The sequence below is a fragment of the Myxocyprinus asiaticus genome, chromosome 26, assembly GCF_019703515.2.
Source record: "Myxocyprinus asiaticus isolate MX2 ecotype Aquarium Trade chromosome 26, UBuf_Myxa_2, whole genome shotgun sequence".
Taxonomy (NCBI): Eukaryota; Metazoa; Chordata; class Actinopteri; order Cypriniformes; family Catostomidae; genus Myxocyprinus; species Myxocyprinus asiaticus.
The window spans coordinates 1,330,909-1,354,393 of NC_059369.1; the positions used below are offsets into that span (position 1 = coordinate 1,330,909).

General features: G+C 39.8%; 1 protein-coding gene across 2 annotated transcripts in view; it reads right to left on the reverse strand.

The window, feature by feature from the left end:
* Window positions 1–812: 812 nt before the first annotated feature.
* Window positions 813–23,485, reverse strand: part of reln (reelin) — a 238,129-nt gene continuing 215,456 nt past the window's right edge. Inside the window, exons 47-64 of one of the 2 annotated variants that reach the window (XM_051656669.1) lie at window positions 23,272–23,412; window positions 23,014–23,191; window positions 21,317–21,510; window positions 17,136–17,386; window positions 16,531–16,685; window positions 16,162–16,376; window positions 12,994–13,171; window positions 12,727–12,902; window positions 11,168–11,274; window positions 10,838–11,080; window positions 10,583–10,758; window positions 10,422–10,495; window positions 10,168–10,329; window positions 9,879–10,036; window positions 9,568–9,787; window positions 8,321–8,518; window positions 5,730–5,828; window positions 813–2,041 (exon numbers count right to left, since the gene is read on the reverse strand). In XM_051656669.1, coding sequence (XP_051512629.1) covers window positions 1,945–2,041; window positions 5,730–5,828; window positions 8,321–8,518; window positions 9,568–9,787; window positions 9,879–10,036; window positions 10,168–10,329; window positions 10,422–10,495; window positions 10,583–10,758; window positions 10,838–11,080; window positions 11,168–11,274; window positions 12,727–12,902; window positions 12,994–13,171; window positions 16,162–16,376; window positions 16,531–16,685; window positions 17,136–17,386; window positions 21,317–21,510; window positions 23,014–23,191; window positions 23,272–23,412 — 3,022 coding nt within the window. In that variant the 3' untranslated portion in view covers window positions 813–1,944. Of the gene's footprint in view, window positions 2,042–5,729; window positions 5,829–8,320; window positions 8,519–9,567; window positions 9,788–9,878; window positions 10,037–10,167; window positions 10,330–10,421; window positions 10,496–10,582; window positions 10,759–10,837; window positions 11,081–11,167; window positions 11,275–12,726; window positions 12,906–12,993; window positions 13,172–16,161; window positions 16,377–16,530; window positions 16,686–17,135; window positions 17,387–21,316; window positions 21,511–23,013; window positions 23,192–23,271; window positions 23,413–23,485 lie in introns of both variants that reach the window. The other variant, XM_051656668.1, reaches the window with a different exon arrangement.

Here is a 23,485-nt window from a genome sequence, read left to right on the forward strand (position 1 = left end):
TGTTAACATATGGAAATGCATTGCATATCTTAAACAATTAACAAAATATTTTTACAGCATTTATTAATCTTTGTTAATAAAAGCAATTGTTCATTGTTAGTTCCTCGTGCATTAACGAATGTTAACAAATACAACTTTTGATTTTTATAATGTATTAGTATATGATGAAGTTAACATGAACTTTTATAGATGAATAATTTAATAACATTTATTAATTGTTAGTTCATGCTAACTAATGTTAACTAATGTTAACAATTGAAACATTGTTGTAAAGTGTTACCACAATTTCAATATATTTATGTTAACAGAAATAAAATTTACATATTTGTAAACATATTGGTTAGATATCTTTTACAGACCATGTAGTTTTACCTACTGAATCTCCACCCTGTTATTGTCCACCCTGACCCTGCCTATTTAATCAGATGGACATTTGTAATTTATGACCTCTGTGATTTTTAAAATATTTAACATGTCCCTTTAATGATGACACATAAAGATACTTATACAAGTTTGTTTCATTTTTTAAATGTTTCAAAATGAAAAGTTAAGGAATTGTAGGAATGACCCAAATACCTGTACATTATTGTTTTGGGAAGTCTTGTTAGCCTTAGGTCTGCAGTTCTGAGTGTTCTTTTGCATTTCATGGTCTGTCTAAGCTCAATTCTTTTTCTTGCATCATGCTTTGGATTTTGGTTGCTGGAGAGACTGGACATCTGATTGGTTTCATTATAAATTACATTCCTGTGATTACTGAAATTGTATCTGCAATAGGCTTCCATAAAACAAACACTATAAATAAACTCTTACTCTGAAGGTTTGACAGTTCTTTATTTCCCTTTTATAAGGCTGATGGATCCCTGCATATATATATACAATATACAATATATATATATACACAAGAACTTGCTATATCGGAGAGCTACACCAAGAAAGGGAGAGGGTAACATCATAAACAACACTGACAGCATCAACTTTTCAGGTACAAAAACAAAAAGGGGGAACAAGGGTGTGGGTAACAGCATGACTGGATGACACTGAGTGAGAAGAGAATGGTGTTGTTTGCAACTGAAAACCTGACATCTGCTAAATAACTTTAAAAATAAACTTTACAAATAAAAAAAAAAATAAAAAAAAAAAAAAAAACGAAAACATACAGGTTTCACGCACAGTGCATTTTAAATAGGTTAAGGGGAGAACCATTTACCATAAATATTTTTAAAGAAACAAGATATATAAAAAGTGATTTATCAACAACAACAAAACATTGTTAGTCTCTCTTTTTAAATGCATTTTTCTCTTTTCATTCTCTGCTTGTTTTGTTTTTTTCCTTCTCCAAGGCAGACTACCTCGCCTCATTTAGACAGGAAAAATGATCAAGGCCCAGAAGAAACAAGTTAGTATAAAACCAACAAAATGATTGGAACACCACAATCAACGCATCACAAAACAAACCCACAGACACACAACAGCAAAAACACATTGTCATTATCTTCTTTCTAGAAACTGCTTCTTCAGTTTTCCTTTTGGACCTATTACAGAACTTTATCAGCACTAGTAATGATCAGAACCATCAGAATAACTTCACAGTGTGGTAAAGAGTGAGGTGAGAGCAGGAGAACTTTGTAGTAGTTCACATCAGGAGGATTCAAATAAGATAATAATATGAATATGAATAATAATTAACAAAATCAAGAAACCCAACAGTTTATTGATAGTATAAAAAAAAATTCACCACGATTAGGTGCTTTGTCTTTCCCATCACACCGCTCTGGGAAGGCATTGATTGGCTATAAATGGGACTAGATGGTCCATGTATCGTTCAGATGGGAGAGAATGGCCGTATGCTGACAGAAGTGACCTGACATGGTGTATTATCTTCAGGGAAAGCGTATAGTAGCCAACAGAATCGTGTGTGATTGGCACGTTGTTCCTTCTAAGCATTTAGGTTCGCTGTCGCAATGCCCGCCTCTTCCTGTTGTAGTAGTGGTGAAGACCCGTCTGTCTGGAGTAGTTCATCATGTAGTTTTGTTTACGGGTGCTGTCAAGACAAAGGAGGTGGGCTGGGTTAATTACAAGAGTAAAGACAATTTCATGTGTGCAATCTCTATACTGATTCATAACTAACCTTATTTTAGAGCTCACAAAGTACTGAATCCATAATTAAGTAAATCAATCATTCACTCAACGTCAAAACACTGCCAAAATAGAATTGTATGATTCTGTGGAATTCTTTCTTTCTTTTTTTGCAATTGACAAAGAGCATAATACAGTTCAGTGTTTTCACAGAATATTTCCATTATAGTGGTGGAGGAAAAACAGACTGATGGAAAAAGAATAAAGAGACAACACATGATAACTGTCAGAGGTTGTGAAGAGGAAAGACAGTGTCAAATAATAAGAAAATGTGGAGTCGCTATTGCTTAGCCTGTCATTGCCTCTTCTGTCCGTCAGGTTGGGACCAATGAGCCAGGAACGCAGCCAGGACAGGAGGGGGAGTCTGCAAAGCATGAAGGGACAGGAGGGTGGGAGATGGTGCTGTGATGAGGGTGAAGGATGTGCTTATAGGTGTGTCTTTGGACTAGTGGAGATACAGCCATGACACACATAGTTAATAATGGTTTATGGACAAATGCAATCAATATTACGGGAACTGGGCTGGGTGAACTGATGCCTTGAGAGGGCTCTTCAATAAGCATGCATGCTCACATATATTCACATCTCGCATCCAAGTGACTACATCGGATTACATTTAACTTTATATCAACTACTTGTGGGATCTGCCTTCCTCGTGGTGAGAATCATGAGCACAGTACTGTTAATGTTGATGATAACTAAAAATTATCCATTAAGTGCCTGTCAACTAAAAACAGGAAACTGAGGCTACAGTGGACACAGATGGGAAAAATTATCCCCTCTGTTTTAAAAAAACAATCTTGAACATGCATTTGATAGAGTTGTGGTAGGGTGTGTTGTTGCTGACCATGTGCATCCCTTTACAGCCACAGTTAAACCATCCTCAAATGGATACATCCAACTGCATAATGCACCATGATCATAGTGTTTTTTAAATCCTGTGTCAAATTAAAAAGATTTCAATTTCAAAAAATGCATCTTGAGGTCCCTGTGTTCTGTTCTATTCTGTTGCTGTCTAGCTTCCTGTTTGAAGAATCTGTTACCACAGTGAATCTGAGCCGCAAATGCCACTCATCAAACAAGTTGAGCCGAATACCACTACTATCTGGAGAGATTAACTAATGTGAATACAACAGTAATTATGTTATAACTGTAAATGCAGTGTTTGAAAAACACTGTTGGTGCCACTTGTCTTTTGAAGCTTGGGTACTGCGGTAGTATTGTTACACTAGTGTACCACACAACACACTACACAGTCTCCAGGGGCCTAATTTTTAAACGCTGCATACACACAAAATGGCCATTGAAAAGTGAGTACGGCATTTATCACATACACATCGGGATTTAACACAAATAAACTTCCCATAAATGTGTGCACACCATCTGCAAACTCTTTTACTGATGCATGTAAATTTAAAACTCCAAATGGCCAAGTAATGAACTGAACAGACTTGTTATAATCTCTCTAATATAAGATAACTAATTGAAAAGGCATTAATATAAGCTGTGAAAAGGAAATATTGGTAATAGATGCACTGCTTTTGGAAGACTTTTCCCATGGCATTTTATGGATGGAGAGTGCTTTTAAACACCACAAGGATTTCTTGGCTCATGCTATCTTAGATTAATTAAGGTCATTCCATTAAAATTATGTAAACAATTTCAGAATTTACATTTGAATATAAGGTAAATCTGTTAAGATGTGATGTGCAGTTGACCGACCAACATGCCTGGTAAAATAGACAGTAATTTTTTACTTCCTTTCTGTGTAAAAGTTTCTGTCATGTGTGTAAGGTGTACTGAAATATTTGTTTCCTATTATTCTATAGAGTATTTCTGACACTACAGCTTAATATGGGAAAACGGTGTCATTGCAAACTGTTTGCAATAAATGGTCTAGAATGAATTATATTACACATACTACACACCTGGATGACTGAGCTAACCTGTCTCTGTTTATATGAATCTGTCCATATTATTTTAAATACTGTAATTACTGTGTCATCACATTGTCTAAGAACATACATAAGATGCAGGGAAAGACCAAATAATGGAAACAAACTTACATTATATTTATGTCAATGAACTAGTAAGGAGTAGGGCCAACCTCTGCCTTCAGAACTTCAGTATTTCTGGAGTAATAAAATTGTTAGACCTGAGGGATATTGCAGCCGTTTTTAAGAAGACTCCAGTTCAATGTACTGCTGACTGCCAGTGAACCTACTGTGATTCACCTTTGAAAATGGGTTTTTAGTTACTTCCAAATTAAGCTAATTTTTCATGCAGTGTTTCCTTTTATGTTGTCAACCTGTGTGGGCTGATCACACAGGAAATCGACATCAGGACGTTGGATATTTTGTCTGTTAAATTCGCTGTATGCTTTCTGAATGTCCAAACTGCCCCTCTCAGTGGCCGAAGCTGAAACTAATGTTGCAGCAAGTGCAAGAGCTTAACTCTTTGTGTTACATGAAAGGCACGGCACGTCCAATTTGTGGAAACATTTGAGTGGTGATTACATTAATATAATACTAAACCAAACCCAAAACCTAACCCTAACCATAAGAGTACTGTGACCAAAACAGCTTTCTTTCACTTACTTCTTTGCAAATGTAGTGTCTGGCTAATGTCAAAGGCACATCACAGGCAATTTCCGGGGCATGAACATTCACCACATTGTGGCTCTTGTCTGAAATTCGGCATACTGGGTCCAAATATGGGTGGCAAATCTTTCAGAACTAATACAACGATTACTTGTGTGATCATGTTCAGTGACATATGAGAGATCTGATAAGGGGAGGGAGAGGAAAGAAGGCAGGGGACAGTGGAGCATTCTGGGAACAGCAAAGCACTTACCTGACACTACAGCCATGCCATTGGGAGCAGAATACAGAAAAGAGGAGAGGTTATAAGATGCAGGACAGGGTTGCAGCTGGCTTGCACAAATGTCTGGGGGTGGAAGTATCCTGATCTGTGTTGGCAAGACCAGAGCCACAGAGGGAATGCAGTGTGTAGAGAGGTGAATGTTGGGGGTGAGAGAAGGTTGCATTTAATTAAAGGCCAGGAAAGGGAAAATGCATGGCAGAACAGCAGAGGAAATGAAGCAGAGGATAGAGGGGGCAAACAGTGAGTGTAGTGATGATATGGAGGGCAGAAGGAGTGATAGTAATGAATACAAAGAGACAGAGAGAGAGAGAGAGAGAGAGAGAGAGAGAGAGAGAGAGAGAGAGAGAGAGAGACAGTATGAGGACAAGAACCTCAGAGAGAGGGACGGGGGTGTAGAAACAGACGTGTGCATATGATGAGTATAAGGAGTGTGTTTGTAATGTGTGATTTGGCCACTGCAGCATTCAGTAGAAATGATTGTATTCATAATAACTTCATTTTCAGCTTGATGTTTACATTAATTATTGGGTGACATTTTAATCAAGGCAATTCTTTCAACATAACATATTATTCTCCTTATACTGTAACTCCTTATCTACCTCATACTTATGTTATCTTCATTGTGAAATGTAATTTCTATACTGATGTCTGAGTGAGGGAGTGATTATTGCCATGTGTGGGTTTCTTGTTTTGCTGGTAGGTATACTCACAGAATGACTTCCACATGGTCCAGCGCCCACTGGTCATGACCTGTGCCTTCATGACGTGGCTGCCACCATCGTAACTGCACCCCCCTCACACGAGCCTCACTGTTCCACAGAAGAAAAAATAAAACATCCCAATAAATAAATTTGTTTATCTATTGCCTGCAAAGCTGAACTAAACACAAAAAAATCAGATAATTTTTCTTTAAACTTTAAACTATGATTAAGTTGAAACTAGTACCATAAGGTGGATGATGGCCTAGAGGTGGATCAGAGACAGAGTCATTTATACAGTAGCTAAAAAATTAGGAAATCTACCTCTCCCTATTTCACAAATCCATTTTTCCCCCTGTACTGTATAGTACCAAGTCTTAACAAGGATAAGGAGTTTCTGGTAAAAACTAAGGTGATCCCGACACTGGTTCATGCACACCCTCTAGCAGAACACATGGGGCAAGAAAAACTACAGAAAAGATTTGTGGGCATTTTCACTGACCAGGGCTTAGATATGGAGGAGAGAGATTCTAGCTATTTCTGTCAGGTATGCCAGTGGAATGTCCTAACCTGACTGCCACTGAGCCCTCTAATGCCACTCCCCAGCAAAGAGGTGCCCTTTGAAAGGAATGGTATGGACATTGTTCAGCCACTGCCAAAGTCCGCCTGAGGTCATGAGAATGTTTTGGTTATAGTCTTGGTAACCCTTGCTACCCAGAAGCTGTTCCCCAAACGAAGGCCACATTTAAAACACTTCTAAACTTCTACTTCCGATTAGCAGTGTTAGTCTTCAACAGACTCGTTAAGAGGTTCAATCATACCCCGAAGAGAATGCTTAGGAGGGTGGTGGCTGGGGATGGACTTGACTGAGACCTCATGCTCCTGTACATTCTTTTACGTGTCAGGGAGATACCACAGGCTTTGATCTGCAACTTTTGAGTTGTTGTTCTGGTGTTCAGGCCTGCGGTGTCCTTGATGTCTGAAAGACGCACAGAAAGACCTACACTCCCCACACCGCTCTCTGAATGAGCATGCATGGGACATGAGTGAGAAGATAGACCAGATGATGCTTATTGGACTTTACCAACTGCTTGAAGTACAGCACACCCAGAACTGAGAGTACAGACACAAACACAAGTTCCACCCTTGTGAATGGGTTCTTGTGCTTATACCAATTTTTTTTGTCTTTTTAGCAAGGATCCAATATAGTGATTGAGAGAGTTGGACCCGTGACCTACCGGCTCCACCAACCTGGCAGGCAGAGGACAGAGCAGCAAAAAAGATTAAGAACTGGAAGGCCCATCACAGCACTCTGCTTTTACAGTGGACACCCTATTCAAGATCTCCTTGCTATTACTAGCAAAGAGATAACAGTTAAAAAAAACACACAAAAAACGAGTCAGCCACTTATGTACTCACAGAGCAGTCTAGGTGGATGGATGATTAGAAATTAAATCACCACCCCTCCATCAGCATAAGAAAGAAAGACATACAATGGTTAGGCAGCGGCCTAACTGAGCCAGAGGCCCACGGACAGACTTTTGAGGAGGAGGTACAGTGGATGCTATGGATGGACATAATTGAAGCATCAAAGCACCCTTGGTCCAGCCCCATCATGATGTTTTCAAAGCCAGATGACAACTTCCAGTTCTCTAACAATTTCCTTAAACTGAATGGCATCTCCATGTCGAATGATGTGCAGCACAGAATGGACAAACTGATGGATTGCTTAAGGCCAACTTCATATCCACTACTGAGTTGACGAAAGGCTATTGGCTGGTCACTTTGTCATCAAAAGAGGACACTGCATTTAGCACCTCTAGTGGACACTGGCAGAATGCTCCACTCAGGTCCTACTTTTTGTGCTACATGAGGAACCTAACACTTTTTATAGGAGGATGGATGTGGTCCTGAAGCCCCATCAACAGTTTGCAGCTGTCTACCTGAATGATGATGACGTCCACTCTTAGAGATGGAATGATTTCTGAAGCATTTTTGGAAGGTGCTGGAGGAACTCTAAAGGAATTGACTGATTACCAATCCCAGCAAATGCCAACTAGTTGGCATTCCTAATTTTTCTTCAATAGCCCATCCCCTCACAGACATGACAAGCAAAGGACAGCTAGAGGCACAGATGTCTTGTCCCAGGGAGCAGAAGAAGATCCTGACTTTGAAGACAGTCCTGGATGCCTAGGATTTCTCCCTCCCATTGATCCTACAATGCTGTCCTTTCTGAGGACTTCAAGAGTTGTAGAACTATGGAACTAGGATGCTTATTTACCCTGCTCACAGATCATGCTCCACTACCGTGTACAACTAAGGCAAAAGAAAATAACCACAGGGTTACAAGATGGTTTCTCCCACTCCACTTTTAAAAATAGCTAAACACTGGGTAAACAAACAGAAATGTGGATAGACTTGTGCAAGGATGCACTCAAGCCTGCCAGGTGATGGGGAGTCGCATCAACAAACTAACTGGATAAAAAAAAAAGCCTGATAGTCTTAATAATATAATGTGTAGCACCTTGCATTGCTGTTGTGTAGCTACATTTTCATACATCCTTTGTAACAATTATCTTTGTAAAACATATCAGCAGACTCACAGTGGAATGTTGTAGGAGACTCTCTGGGCCTTGATGAAATCTTTTGGCTGGTGCTGCGCAATGACATGCCAGCTAACTCCATTATTAACACTGTATTGGAGCAGCACGGCCCGATCGACTGTATCTGCCTTATCCAGGGCGGTATTGCAACTGTCTGTTTGAGACACACTGCCTATCTGCAGCACGAACATGATTTTACTGGAGGAGAGAGAGATGCATAGAGGATGATTATTGACTGAATGTATGAACAGATTTAAAGGTATAGTTCACAATTTTTTTTAATTCTGTCATGATACAGCCTGCACTGTGCCTTTAGTGTCACATACCTTTTGATCTCCAGCTATACATTTGCACAGAAGTGAAATAATGCTGTTTTGGTTTAGGATGTAGGAGTATATTGTAATTACAACTCAAATATTGCAGAGAATCAGACGCAATGTGTTTTTCACGTCAAATCTATTAAAAGTAGTAAGTGGAAAAAAAAACACTTTTTGTACTACTAGGGATAGATTTTGGGTTAGGACTATATTAATGTAATTACTACTAAAATATTTCAGAAAATTAGGTGCACCATTCACTTCTCATTCCTTCAAAGAAGTAAGTGAAAGAATGCAGTTTGGGTCTCAGTACTGTTGTGTAGTTTCAGCTTCGGACACTAGTGGGTACTTCGTACATATGGAAAGCATAGACCAATTTTAGCAGACAAACCAGTTAACCTCCTGTAACTGATTTTCCTGTGAGATCAATCTGGGCACACATGTTCAAGTGAGAACAAGCATTTTTTTTTTTTAGAGCTAAACAACGCAAGTTCTCATGTATACATACAAGCCACTGTGAACTACTTTATGAGTGCTTTTCTCACACACTCATGAACATGCAATGGACAACATTTTTACAGAAAAATTACTTAAAATTTGTTTCACACCAAAACCTACTGTATGCCTGTATAAAGACTTGGGATATGACGTATGAGTTGCATGGACTACTTTTACGCTACTTTTGTTTTGTTTTTTGCTTTAAAGTTAGGCACAGTCAACTGCCATTACTGCCAGTACTGAAAAGACGGACCAGAATATTCATAAATAGTACTCCTTTTGTGTTCAGAATAAGAAAGAAAGACATATGAGGTTTGGGACAACTTGAGGGTGAGTAAATTATGACATTTTTTTTTTAATTTTTGGGTGAACTATTCCTTTAAAAGTAAGATTGAGAAAACATGGATGACCTAAATACATTTCTTGCTGTACCTGGCACGCGTTAGATCCAGAGGTCTGGTGATGGCTTGTCTCATCTTGCAGCCGTTGAAGTACAATGAGTCCCCATGAGCATGAGGAGAGAGCTGACCGCAGCCGCTGCCCACCCCGCCACCCTGAATCAAACTCCAGCTCTCCTGGGACACTGAACCAGACTCAAAGTTATCCTTTATAGAGCTGGGCAGCTCACTGCTGGACAAAGAGCAGTCGTCACCTGAGAAAGACAAAAATTTGTTAGTTTTTTTTTTTTTTTTTGTACTGTGAATTTCACACAATCACAAACTTAATATAAAGACTATGCCCACCGTGGTACCCCTCATCACAGATGCAGATGGGTCCACTGGTACAGTACCCGTGACCACTGCACAGACCTGGACATGCTTCTCCAATATACACATGATCCACGCCCCAGCTGTTGCGCTCACCAGTAGCCTCCTGTTGAATCCAGCGAAACTGTGTCGCACTGAACAGATGAAGAGTAAGGTATTTGCTTACAGATTAGTCCTTTTAACAATGAACAGTTGAGATCATGATAGAGATGACATCTCTAAAGACAAAAAAAAGTCACAACGGGTCTTTCCCAATAAGTCATACCCCGAAGACACATGGTCAGGCAGCTGAATGGTGACTCTGGTCCACGCTGAGCTGTTGACGGGACTGTAGATTGTGGACTCATGGAACTGGAAAGGTGAACAGCCCACGTTGTTGATGGAAGAAGGGAGACAGGCAGACTGGACTAACTGCCACACATCTGACCTGTGAAAGAAAAGATAATAGATCTTCCTTAGCACTTCCTTTCCTACTGACCCTTACTCTCTCTCCAACACACATCTGTCGTCCATTCTTACCTGGCATCCTTCCTGTACTGTAAAAGTACAGAATGATGGTCATCACATATGTCTGCCTCACAGCCAACCACAATCTAAAGTGGACAAAGACAGAGTCATTGTATGTACTATATACATAAATGGGTGTGAATATAAAATGATTTCCAACATCTAGTGTTCACCTTGAATTGTAAGATGTATCCAGGCTGAACAATGAGTTCACGGGTAGCCAGGATGTTGTGTGACCCGTCATGGTTCTTGTTAGGCCAGTACAAGTGGAAAGATGGGTTTCCACAAAATCCGGCTGTGCGGACAGCATTGGGATAGAAGCTCCAGCTCTCTTCATGAGAGACACCCTCTGGAAGAAGGAGAACAATATTTTAGATCTGGAATATGGACACTAGCTCTTTAGTACAATAGCGGAATTGACAGCTAACCATCATCAAAGGTGTCCAGTAGAGTGCTGGGGTTGATGTCGGATCCTCCTACAAGGATGTTGTCTAGAGCCCACTGAGCTCGCTCTACACTCGGCCTGACCAGGCCTGAAGACAGCGAGAACGGCTGCCACCAACGCAGGCTAGTGGCATTGGTCAGAGCTCTCTCTGGCAACACAATGTAATCTCTCCTCACGGACACATACTTCAGATAGTCCATCTCATGGAGTAAAGTCCAAGACACACCTGACAGAGAGAATATTCAGCATATAAAAGCCAATTCAGTTAGGAGGATTATAGCTTCATAAATGAAAAGGTGCTGATGTAACGTACCTCCATCAATAGAGTAATCCAATAACACTCCCTCTTTCCGACATGTTGGGCGATGGCACAGTGTAACGTTCTCCTCACTGCCAATTTTAGCCCAGTACTCTACAAATCTGAAACACAGACAGCATTACAGGTGCATGTTATTAAAATAGGAAAACACTCAGTCCTCCATACAGGTGTGTACAAATGTTTAGAAATATGGCAGCATTGACAATTATTTTTATTTTGAAAATTGTGTTATTGTTTTATTGTTTAAAGTTTAGGTTAAAATAATAATAAATAAAACAAATTAGCATAAAACAGTCTTTGCTAAAAATATGAAACCCAAACACAAACCTAACACTTATATTTGAACATTTGATCTTGGGTGGTGCTAGGGGGTGGGGCTTAAGCCCTGAATGTTTTTAGTAAAACCAGTGTAAAGCCCAAGTACCAGTACTTCAGTATCAAGTTGATATTAAAATATAAATATATTCTAATTAAGTAATATATACAAATTATATATATATTATCCAGTATACCAATCTTTTGATAGTATTGGTAATACCAAATACATATTTGTTGTCTAGTGGCTGCATTCTATCAGGAATGCACTCATCACATGCATGAAGAGTGCTTGTGACTCATGATTGCAGCTGTGTGTGTGAACAGTCAAAATGCCTGTCTTTGTGAAATATTGAAAACTGTGTTGATTTGGTCCATCCAAATACAATAAGTACCAAATATTTAGATATGTAACCCTGAAAACAAAGCTAAATATACAGATGTGCTCGAGGAATTTGCAAACTTTAAGACACAAGATTTTTTTGCAAAACCCTTAAGACACAATGCCTTGAACCCGCAAACTTTGGCAAATCCACCAATTGTTTTTTTTTCTTCTCATAAGCATTTATTTTGGCCTATTTACAGTCTGTGAACTTCTAAATTAACTTAAAAACACCCAACAATGATATAAAACTGCCAATGGCACACACCGAACATGGAAGGCCGAAAGGGACAAAACTCGTTTTTTTGTTTTTTTAAATCACATTTAGTACATAGCACATAGTGTTAAAAGCATGAAACTTACCATCTCTGAGCATTTGTGGGCCCTTTTAGTTGTTTTTTTTCCTTTCTTTTTTTTTCTATTTATTAAAGATTTTTTTTAATGACATCTCACAGATGTAACATTTAAACTTTTATTATAAACTGTATTATATTTCATCAAAGTATAGCCCCATAGGGTATGTAAATACAGAGGTCTGGGCTAAGCCCCGAATAACCACTGACCTTAGAACCACCCCTGCATTTGATGTTTTTGAAATCAAAACAAAAAAACATTTTTTGCTATGGTAAATGTTTTTTTTTTTATGTATAGTTAAAATGTTTAATGTGATCTCACTTTATAGAATGTGGGATTTAATGAGAACATGATTTCTTGTGAAGGAAACTTTACACTCTTCAGTTACTGCCTAATATAAACCCCAAAAACTACAAAAAAGGCTTGAAACAACTTGTTTATAGTGAATATATATTTAGTGTGTGTGGAAGAATGTGGAAAGAACAATGCTCCGTGTAGTTACTTGGCCCCGCGCAAGTCCAGATCGCTAGTGACCGCCTGTCTGGCATCTGCCCCATTGAAATACAGTGCAGTTCCCTCCACCAGCACCCCACAGTCAGTGCAGGGGTATCCACCCTCCAGCACCTGCCACTGTGGCCCCCGGACCCCGTCCCAGTCAAAACGCTCCTTCAGTGACGCCTGCTGAGGGCACAATGACAACATGATGTTGGCTGTGCTAACATGTATATTCAGATATGTTTGATATCTACTGTACTCTGTCCTGTTTTACCTTCAGTGTCATACTGGCATAGCAGTTGGGTCCAGTGAACCCGGGGTCACACAGGCAGTGCTGGTCCAGGCAGTCTCCATGACCTCCACAGTGGTTTTCACAAGCAGGACCAATGTAGAAGTTTTCCACTGCCCACTGTGTATCAGAATGCCTCTGATAGAAGCGGAACCGTACCGTACTGTGGACAACACCACAATATCCATCAGTCACCTAAAACACTCTATTCAAATAAAGCCGGGTTCACATGTTTCTATTTTGGCCATGATTTCGCTGACAAATTTGAGAGATCCTAAAAGATTTATCTTGTCATAGGGCAAAATTGTCAGTCTTTGATAGTGCTGCGTAATAACAGATTACATGTTATCTGGATTACGTAATCACAATCAATTACAAAAATCAAGTACTTGTAATAAGATTAAATTACATTTTAAGATTACAGTTACTTTTTATGGATTACATGATTACATATTAATCAGGCAAAGGCAGTTCTTTTTAAATATTTTAAATTTATCAATCTAAACAGCCTACAGCTGATATACGTTTGATAAATCTTCAATTTTTTTGAATGGAGGGGTGGAATTGCACATAAAGACCTGATCCTAGCCACCAGCCATAATTACACTAGTGCTAGCGATATCACACAACATATTACTGTTATACAGCCTTTTTTTTACACTATCAATCAAAAGTCCTACTTCATTTTCAATGTGTGTAAAACTGTTCAGAATTTAATAACATATATATGTATACCATTTAAAAATGTAAACTGTTAATAAAATTATCATTGTAGTTCATTTCCCTTGAAAAAATAAGCAGTTTTATAACGAAAAAGCATCTAGATTTCAGTCGCATTTGCATTTTTTGGGGGTACAGTCTCAAATACATTCCACGTTTAAAGAGTTATTTCTACATGGCTTTCATTTGTGACCTAGTATAGTCAAGTTGAGACAGTCATATTTCATATTTGTCACATAATTGTTAATTGGACATTTTAAATCAAACGGCAAAAACAGACAAAAAGATACAGTGATCAAATATGAAATCTCTTAAGAACAGATGCCAATGACCAGAATAGTTGCATATCCACTCCTGAACTATGATCCATATTAATACTAACACTACAAAAAATAATAATAATCATCATCATAATTTTAAAATAGACAGGTACAGCTGGAAGCAGATGTGTAATGTTCAGGACTTGAAAAAAAAAAAAAAAACTATTTTTATATAATGTTTTATAGACTGTTCCACCAGACCAGCACAATGACAACTGAACTATTGGCTACATTAAACTGTCATTGGTAAAAAATTAAGCATGGTCTGTTTCGGTGTCAATAGCTCTCTGCTGACATGATGAATTTGAGATCATAACTCAAACAAACTGCAGATGGGCAGTGATATGCAGAGTGTGATGTGATCAAAATGGTCCTTTTTCCTTACATTTTCCAGCACCAAATTTTCAATTTCAAGGACTTACACACAAACACACACAGTATAGATATTTAACATGTGTTTGTCATTTATTATAATCACATTTTAGCTTTTTGAAAAAATTCTAAATTCTAAAATTTTATCAATTAACATGGTCATGAAATTGAAATAAATATTATTTTGCATTTAGTATACATTCATTTGTTAGAAAAGCATTAAAATGGTACTGTCCCTTTAAAAATACCAGCAGTTCAGAGCAAGCGTCTGACAAATGTGTTTTTTGGTTGAGTGAACATTAACGAGAGAAGAGTTGCATGGTTTCTTTATCACATCCACACTGTGTGATTACAATTAATGTTTCATTTTTCTTTTTGATCAACAACTGACTGTAAATAACAGAAAGGATTATAAAAGAGATATTAAAACATTATTCACTGAAAATGGATTGCATGGTTCTCATCTTTGAAGGACACCACAATTCAACATTCATTTTAGACGGGTCTGTAGAGTCATATGCGTTAAAGGAGAATCTTGTCTGTGCTAAAGTTGAAACAAAATCAGAGTTGACCTCATTAAATGCAATGTAAATGTAACTATGGCATATCATTTTAACTAAAGCGATGGTGACATTCCATGCAGCCAATCCTTAAGGCCAATTTCTTTTCGAGTACTCATGCGACACAAATCACCTAGAATGAAATTTGATCGCATATGCGAGTGAATACTCGCATTGTAGAGGTCTATGTATCCACATCGACATTAGGCAACAACACAAAGCACAGACCATTGTTTATTACCCGTTTATTAAAATGAGCTGTGGTTGGTCGCTTTTTACGTCGGTCAGATGGTACTTTTAAATCTTGGGTGGCTCAAATATGTGCACTGTGTGCGGGGGATATCGCAAATATAATAAAAGATTTCTGAAAAATGTATCTGTTTCTCTGGCATGCTAAATGTAAAGAAAAGTTTTATTACAGACACTTTTAAGCATTTTTCAACAAAACATGGCAATTTTCCAGATATTCCAGTACTTACATTTCTTAATACTAAATTCATGCACTTTAAAGGAATATTTCGGGTTCAAGACAAGTTGAGCTCAGTCGACAGTATTTATGGCATAATGTTGATTACCACAAAAATGTATTTTGACTTGTCCCTACTTATCTTGAAAAAAAGCAAAAATGGAGGTTACAGTGAGACACTTACAATGGAAGTCAATGAGACCAATTTTTGGAGGGTTTAAAAACAAAAATGTGAAGCTTATAATTTTATAAAATCACTTACATTAATTCTTCTGTTAAAACTGGTGTATTATTTTATCACTGTTTTTACAGGCATTTTAGGGTTTGTTGACATTACATCGTCATGGCAATGAAGTTGTAAAATTGGCTATAACTTTATACAGATGCAGTTAGTAAGTGATTTTATTACACTTAAATCATGTTTACACACATATTGTTTATATCTTGTGGCTGTACTTTTGAAACAATGAATATTTTAACGTTTACCAAACAGCCCCCATTCACTTCCATTGTAAGTGCCTCAATGGAACACAGACTTTTGCTTTTTTTAAAGAAAAGGATGGAAAAGGCTACATTTATTAAATGTATTTATTTATTGGTCATCAATATTATGCCATAAATGCTGTTGATTGAGCTTGTATTGAACACAGAATATTCCTTTAAGCACTTCAAGGACCATGTGCGAACCCTGAAAATAGGACTGTGATTCGCTCACATGTCTGCAAGACTGTCTGGTAGAGGATAAACCACTCGCTTCCATCCGTCTGCCGGGAAGAACACAGATGGCTGCGACACCTGTCCAGCGCAGCGTGGATCTGCAGGTAAACACTGAGGAACCAGGTACTTCCAGGCCACACCAAAGTTCACCGAGTATTGAACGTGAATCTGTCTCTCTGCAGGCTTCTCTGGCACGCTGCAGCCAACTGCAATCTAAACAACACACATAGATCTGCATCCTCTGCTGAGTAGAGTTCATTATTGCTATGGATGTCTATAAAACCACTGGCTAAAAGATATAAGAAATAGGTAACTGAACAAGTAATAACTAATAACTAAGAGAATGCATGCATTAGTCAAAGTTTACCTTAAATTGCATCACCCAGCCCTTAGCAGGAACTATGTCATGTGTGACGGCATACACTTCCTGTCCATCAGTGCTGCCGCACACCATCACGCCATCAGGAGAACTGCAGAAACGCTTGACAGAGCAGTCCTCAGAGAACAGCCAGTGATCACTCACTGACAGAGACACAAGAAACAGGAGATAACATGACAGTAAAAGTCAATTTTTTTTTTACTCCACTCCATTTAATCAAACTAATAAACCTATTTATATCTCAGAATCTGCCATCATCAGACATAGAAAAAAAAACATTTATGACATACAGCCACAGAAATTATTGTCCCACGTTATATAAGAAAAAAATATATATCAATAATACATTTGAATATAAATGTTTTTAATGAAAAAACACCTAGCAAACAGAAGTACATTTTCCCTTTACCGAAATGCTTCTCTTAATCACACACAGCTGGATATGATGGCCACTTCTTGAACATACAGTCACACAACCAAAATTGTTCACAATTCTCTGGAAACAGAGGTTGGCTCATCTTACCCCTTCTACAACTGTTCAGTAAAGCCAAACTCTAATAATAGCAGTGTTATGTGTACGTGTGATTACATACCGATGGTTTCCTCATGGTGAGGGGGCGAGCTGCTGTGGCGGGTGTGTGTGGCATCAGCAGGTGCTCGCTCATGACTGGGCAGCGCCACTCCACCAAACGTGTCTGAGATCTGAGCGTGAGTGTCTGATCCAGAGATCAACACATTGTCCAGAGCCCAGTCACTGCGATCCGCCCCGTCATGCTGAGGCTGCCACCAGCGAATCCGTACGCCCACCGCCCGCGCTGCAGGAGGCAGCAAAACATTCACAAACCTACAGAAGAAACACACACGTAGATGAGACATTTGACAGTGTTTTTGCTCTGCTTTGTAGCTACATGAATGGACTAAGACCAAATACTTAACCTAGAGGATTAAAAGACTTTTCAAATGTCTTGAAAACAGGAAAATAAAAATCAACAACATAAACAGATAATTCTTGTCTGCGATTCTTGTCTCACTGGCCACGGTGCCTAGTTGTTTTCCAAAGTCACTAGCCACTCTGCATTTCCACTAGCCAAAATTTCCTACCCCACAAAAAGTGATAAAGGTAACTGGAGACTGCATGCATTTGTTAGGAAATTTTATTTGATCGAGAATGAGTTTAGCAGTACACATGCCTAATAATTAAATAATCTCTTGGGATATCTGAAGCCAAACATGGCCAGTTAGAACAAGAGAAGGACAGAACAGTAGGAAAACTTTGTCAATAATTTGTCCATAATTCCAGGAAGACCAGAATTTAAACCCTAATTATAAATTGTTTTTGCCCTTATGAATGTTTACCATTGTTTAACAGTTGCATTTGTAATAAGAAGGCCACAACCACAGTTAACACCATTCAATTTATTACTGTGGTTAGGTCAATGTTGACAGACTTTCTCAAAAAATATTAATAGTATTATAAACTTTAACTAAAACTTTCACAGTAATAAAAATTAAGATTCACCCTAATATATTTAATATGAATCTATAACCTTTCTGTCATAATACCAGTTAGTTTTACTGCATTAACCTCCCCCCCCCCAAAAAACAAAAAACAAAAAAAACATGAACATTTTTGAAAGGGTGATCAAGTGCAACTTGAAAAGTCTTGTAATTTATGCATGGCACAGTGTTGTCTTCCTCATCAGTGCTGTTTATAATGTTGAGGCTGTCTGACCATTTGAGATATCTGGCTTCCTCCAAAGCTCTGTATTGTAGATCAATCTGTGTAGAATTCAAATGGGTTGCATAAGTTTTGTGGTCTGTGTTGCAATAATGAGAGAAACCTGGTTGAATCCTGTTAGTGATCCACTCTGTGCTATCCTTGTCACGGTCTCAGTGAGTCTGCTGGTTTGTTCCAGTTTGTATTTACATGTTTCCTCGACTGATTCAGGTGTCGCTGGCTCGCGTAATCAGCGTTGCTGTGGGAACCTTGATTGTTTCCATGGGAATGCTGATCAGAGTGGCACCTGATCATTATTAATTCCCTGCCTATATCTACCTCACTCTGTTTTGTGTTCATCGCTCAATTGTTGTTTTAGTCCTGTTACTTACCACTCTCTCCCTCTGCCCTAGTCAGTCCTCTATCTTGCTCTCTGTATTGGTTGCCAGTCTGCATGCATCTGGATTGTGGTTACCTTCCAGCCTGTTGCCTCGCTTCCTCATCACTGTCTTAACTCTGCTGTCTCTCCTGTCCAGTCTTGTGTGTCTATCAGAATGAACCAGCAGATTTATCCTGTGTACCTGTGGCATACCATGATTTGGGGGCGGAGATCAGTCATTCCTGCGCCGCGATCCTTTCTCCTCATCGCCCATAGAATTGCGCAATCGATCTGCTCCCTGGGACTTCTCCTCCACGAGGTCGGTTGTATTCGCACTCTGCTCCCGAGAGGGAGGCCATGAATAAGTATATTACTGATTCTCAGGCATCTGCTCTTCCTCTTCCCCTGCAGGGGCAGGGTTCTTCTTCATGGAGAAGAAGGACAGCTCTCTTAGGCCCTGTATTGATTATTGGGGGATGAATGACATCACAGTGAAGAATCGCTATCCTTTGCCATTGATGTCTTCAGCTCTCTAACTTTTGCAGGGGGCGTCCATCTTTACGAAGTTGGACCTACACAATGCTTATCACCTGATTCGGATCAGGAAGGAGAATGAGTGGAAGACAGCTTTTAACACCCATAGGGGGCACTTTGAATATTCGGTCCTGCCATTCGGATTGGTCAATTCCCCCGCTGTCTTCCAGGGGTTCCTGTATGATGTGCTTCGGGACATGGTTGATCGATTTGTTTTGGTTTACCTAGATTATATTCTGATCTTCTCCCAGAATATCAAGGACCATGTCCAGCATGTCAGGCAGGTGCTTCAGCGACTGCTAGAGAACTGACTGTTCGTTAAGTTGGAGAAGTGTACTTTTCATGTGCAATCGGTTCTGTTCCCGGGTTTCATTGTCTTGTCCGAGGAAGTGCGCATGGACCCTGTTAAGGTAAGAGCAGTTTCTGATTGGCCAACCCCAGATTCCCACAAGTCCTTGCAAAGGTTTCTGGGGTTTGCAAATTTCAGTCAGCTGCCGCACCCCTGACAGATCTCACCTCCACCCGTACCAGGTTTTGTTGGTTCTCGTGGGCAGAAGCTGTGCTTTCTAAATTGAAAGAAAAGTTTACCTCTGCTCCCATTCTTAGTAATTCCAACCCTTCATGTCAGTTTGTGGTGGAGGAGGATGCATCGGAGGTCGGTGCTGTTCTGTCACAGCGCTCTTCCTCGGATGGGAAGGTGCACCCGTGCGCCTTTATTCAATGGTTCCGTCGCACCTGGCAGATAGCCAGAGAAGCTCTCCTCCCGACTGGTGCTCACATTAAGAAGTCTGCAGACCACCACCGGTCTAAACCTCTAGCTTAAGTCTGCGGGCAGAAGGTCTGGTTGTCTACTAAAGACATTCCTCTCTGACTCACCTCTCTTAGGCTGGGGCCCAAATTCATCGGGCCTTCTTTTCCTATCACTAAGGTCATTAGCCCAGTGGCGGTCTGTCTCAAATTGCCCCCTTTCCTCAGTCGTGTCCACTCCGCCTCACCTGGTGGAGGGTGCCCCGGCTTATTCCATTAAACGTTACTTGACCTCAGACACAGGGGCAGAGGGGTTCAGTACCTGGTAGACTGGGAGGATTATGGTCCTGAAGAGAGATGCTGGGACCCAGCTCAGGACATTCTGGACCGCACCCTCATCGATCGGTTCCATCTTCATCATGGTACCTCTTCTGGGTACGCCAGGAGGCGTCCCTGCGGGGGGATTCTGTCACAGTCTCGGTGAATCCGCTGGTTTGTTCCAGTTTGTGTTTACATGTTTCCTGGATTGATTCAGGTGTCGTTGGCTTGCGTAATCAGCGTTACCGTGGGAACCTTGATTGTTTCCATGGGAACGCTGATCATTCCAACTTGCTGCGAGCGAGCGGCACCTGATCACTCTTAGTTCCTTGCCTATATCTATCTCACCCTGTTTTGTGTTTGTCGCTATATTTTTGTTTGAGTCCTGTTACTTACCACTCTCTCCCTCTGCCGTAGTCAGTCCTGTATCTTGTTCTCTGTATTGGTTGCCAGTCTGCACTGTGTGCGCCTGGATTGTGGTTACCTTCCAGCCTGTTGCCTCTCTTCCTCGATGCTTCTCCTGAGCTTCCCTCAGCAATTACCTCACTGCACTGTGTTCCGCACACTACCACGACGCACACAAACCTACGAACACACTACTCTTCAGAGGATTCCTTGTGGATCTACGCTTTACACTTCCACTACACACACAAGCCTACTAACACACTCTCCATCTCCACACTGCAGTTGGTGCCAGGTACCTTTGACATTCCACCAGCTCTGTGTTTATGTAATAATCTGTTCCTTGCCTCCACACTTGGATATTTTGTCTCATAATTTCTGACAATCCTATCTCTGGAGCACGCTGGTGCATGCTGTGGTGGTTAGCGTATACCATGCTTCATTTGCCCCATGCAGATGCGTGCGTCAGATGGAAAGCATATTTCCATCAGGTGTTCATTTAAGCCCTACTTTTGAGTATTATTCAATGGCAAATTCCCGTGGACATGATGCAAACAATGATCTGCAAGATATTGGATTTTTCAAAGCAAAGATCAGATATAACTAGCTGATCTTTAGAAATGAAACACAGAGGAGCACAAACAGACAGGAAGACTATAACATTTGGAAAGACATACTCTGGTTTGCTGTATTGGTCATAGAATATCTCTGTCAGGAGGTTCCAGCTGATACCGGCATTTACACTGAACTCCAGCAGCACACCCTGATTGCGATTGCTGGGCGAGATCATACAGCCGTACATAAAGTAGAACTGGATGAATTCAGCACTGGTCAGATTCAAATCCACCGTCACCAGCTGACGAGAGCAGCTCTGCACAAGACACAAACATTAGCAGCTGACATAAAAAAAATTCAGTTGATGAACTTTATCAATGCTAGAACAAACAGCACTGAAACAGTACTGCCATGTACACTGTAACATTTGTTTAAAATAAGCTGGGAAGAGATGGGCGGACAGACGCTATGCTGAAAACAGCATAACTGGTCAGAAGCATATGTTGCATTATGAATGGTGGTTCACAAAACGGGATGCTGTTTCAACAAGGCATTTTGACTAGCTAAACAGGAAGACTTCCTTGGTTAACCAGCATGACTAAAAAAAATACTGGTTGACCAGCTTCATCAGCTACATTTCACATGTGAACAACATTGCAATTTTGGTCCACCAGCTAAACCAGCACAAAACTTTTCATCATTTCACTGCAACCAATGATTTTTAATGGAAAGGAGGTAAGATGGAAACTTTTGTTGAAAAACTCATATATATTGTGTCAGCTGTAGTTTGCTCAGAGGCATGTGAGAGACATAAAATTTAAAGGGCGATTTCATGCTTGGATGAAAGTAAAATTGAGCTTTTGTGCATCATTATGAAGCACACAGTCCACTGAGACCTGCAACCCTACAGTAACAGACAGCAGGGACCAAATTCTCATAAAGAGAGAATAAAAAATAGATGGAGCTAATTAAAAAAAATCATAAGGGAAAATATGCCGCAATCCTCAAGAGTACTACGACTGAATCTTCAGGAGGTTTTTGCCAACAGTGCTTCATCATATTAAAGGAATAGTTCACCCAAAAATGAAACTTCTCTCATTATTTACTCACCCTCATGTCATCCCAGATGTGTATGACTTTCTATCTTCTGAAAAACACAAATCAAGATTTTTAGAAGAATATCAGCTCTGTAGGTCCATACAGTGCAAGTGAATGGGTGCCAAACTTTTGAAGCTTCAAAAATCATATAAAGGCAGTATAAAAGTAATCCATATGACTCCAGTGGTTAAATCCATATTTTCTGAAGCAATATGAAAGGTGTGGGTGAGAAACAGATCAATATTTAAGTCAATCTTCATCTGCCCAGTAGGGGTTGATATGGATGAAGAATGTGAATCACCAAAAACACAAGAAGTAGAGGCTGACTGAGCAGGGAGGATAATTTAGAGCAAAATTGGACTTAATTTTGATCTGTTTATCACCCACACCTATCAAATAGCTTCTAGAGACATTGATTTAACCACTGGAGTCTTGTGGATTACTTTTATGCTGACTTGTGTGATTTTTGCATTGTATGGAGCTGAGAAATTCTTCTAAAAATCTTCATTTGTGTTCTGCTGAAGAAAGAAACTCACATCTGGTGGTGAGTAAATGATGAGAGAATTTTCTTTTTTGGGTGAACTATTCCTTTAACTCTTAGTTTGTAATTCCTTTTAGGCTTGAATTGACACAAGGGTTAATAAATGATGACAGAATTTTCTAGTTTGGATAAACACTTTGGTGAGTGTGAGTTAAACACTGAGGGTGATGGATATTTTACCCCGCTGAAGTGCAGGGCGGATCCTGAGGCCACGGCGCCACACACAGTGCTGATTTTGCCGCCAGTGAGCAGGTGCCAGTGATTGAGTGCTGGAGCTCGACTGAAACTGTCCTTCAGCTGCACAGGCAGAGAGACCAGCGGTTCATCGCAGAACTCCCCACCCCACTCAGGATCACATCTGTGTGAGAAGAGCTATGAGAAACAGAGAAGATGTTCTGCTTTGACAGGCTTTATCTCCTGAACATAACATTGACTTACACACAGGAGCTCTGTCTGCAGCGGCCACGTCCGGAGCACATGTCAGGACAGCCATCACCAATGTAGAGGTTATCCAGAGCCCATGTCTGCTGCTTATCAAACGGGGCTGGCTGGAACCAACGGAACCGTGTAGCTGTGGATCTAAGAAATTAAATACAGTTCAATACATTCAAATGTTATTATTTTAGAATTTGTTCATTTTGTGTGTGTTTGT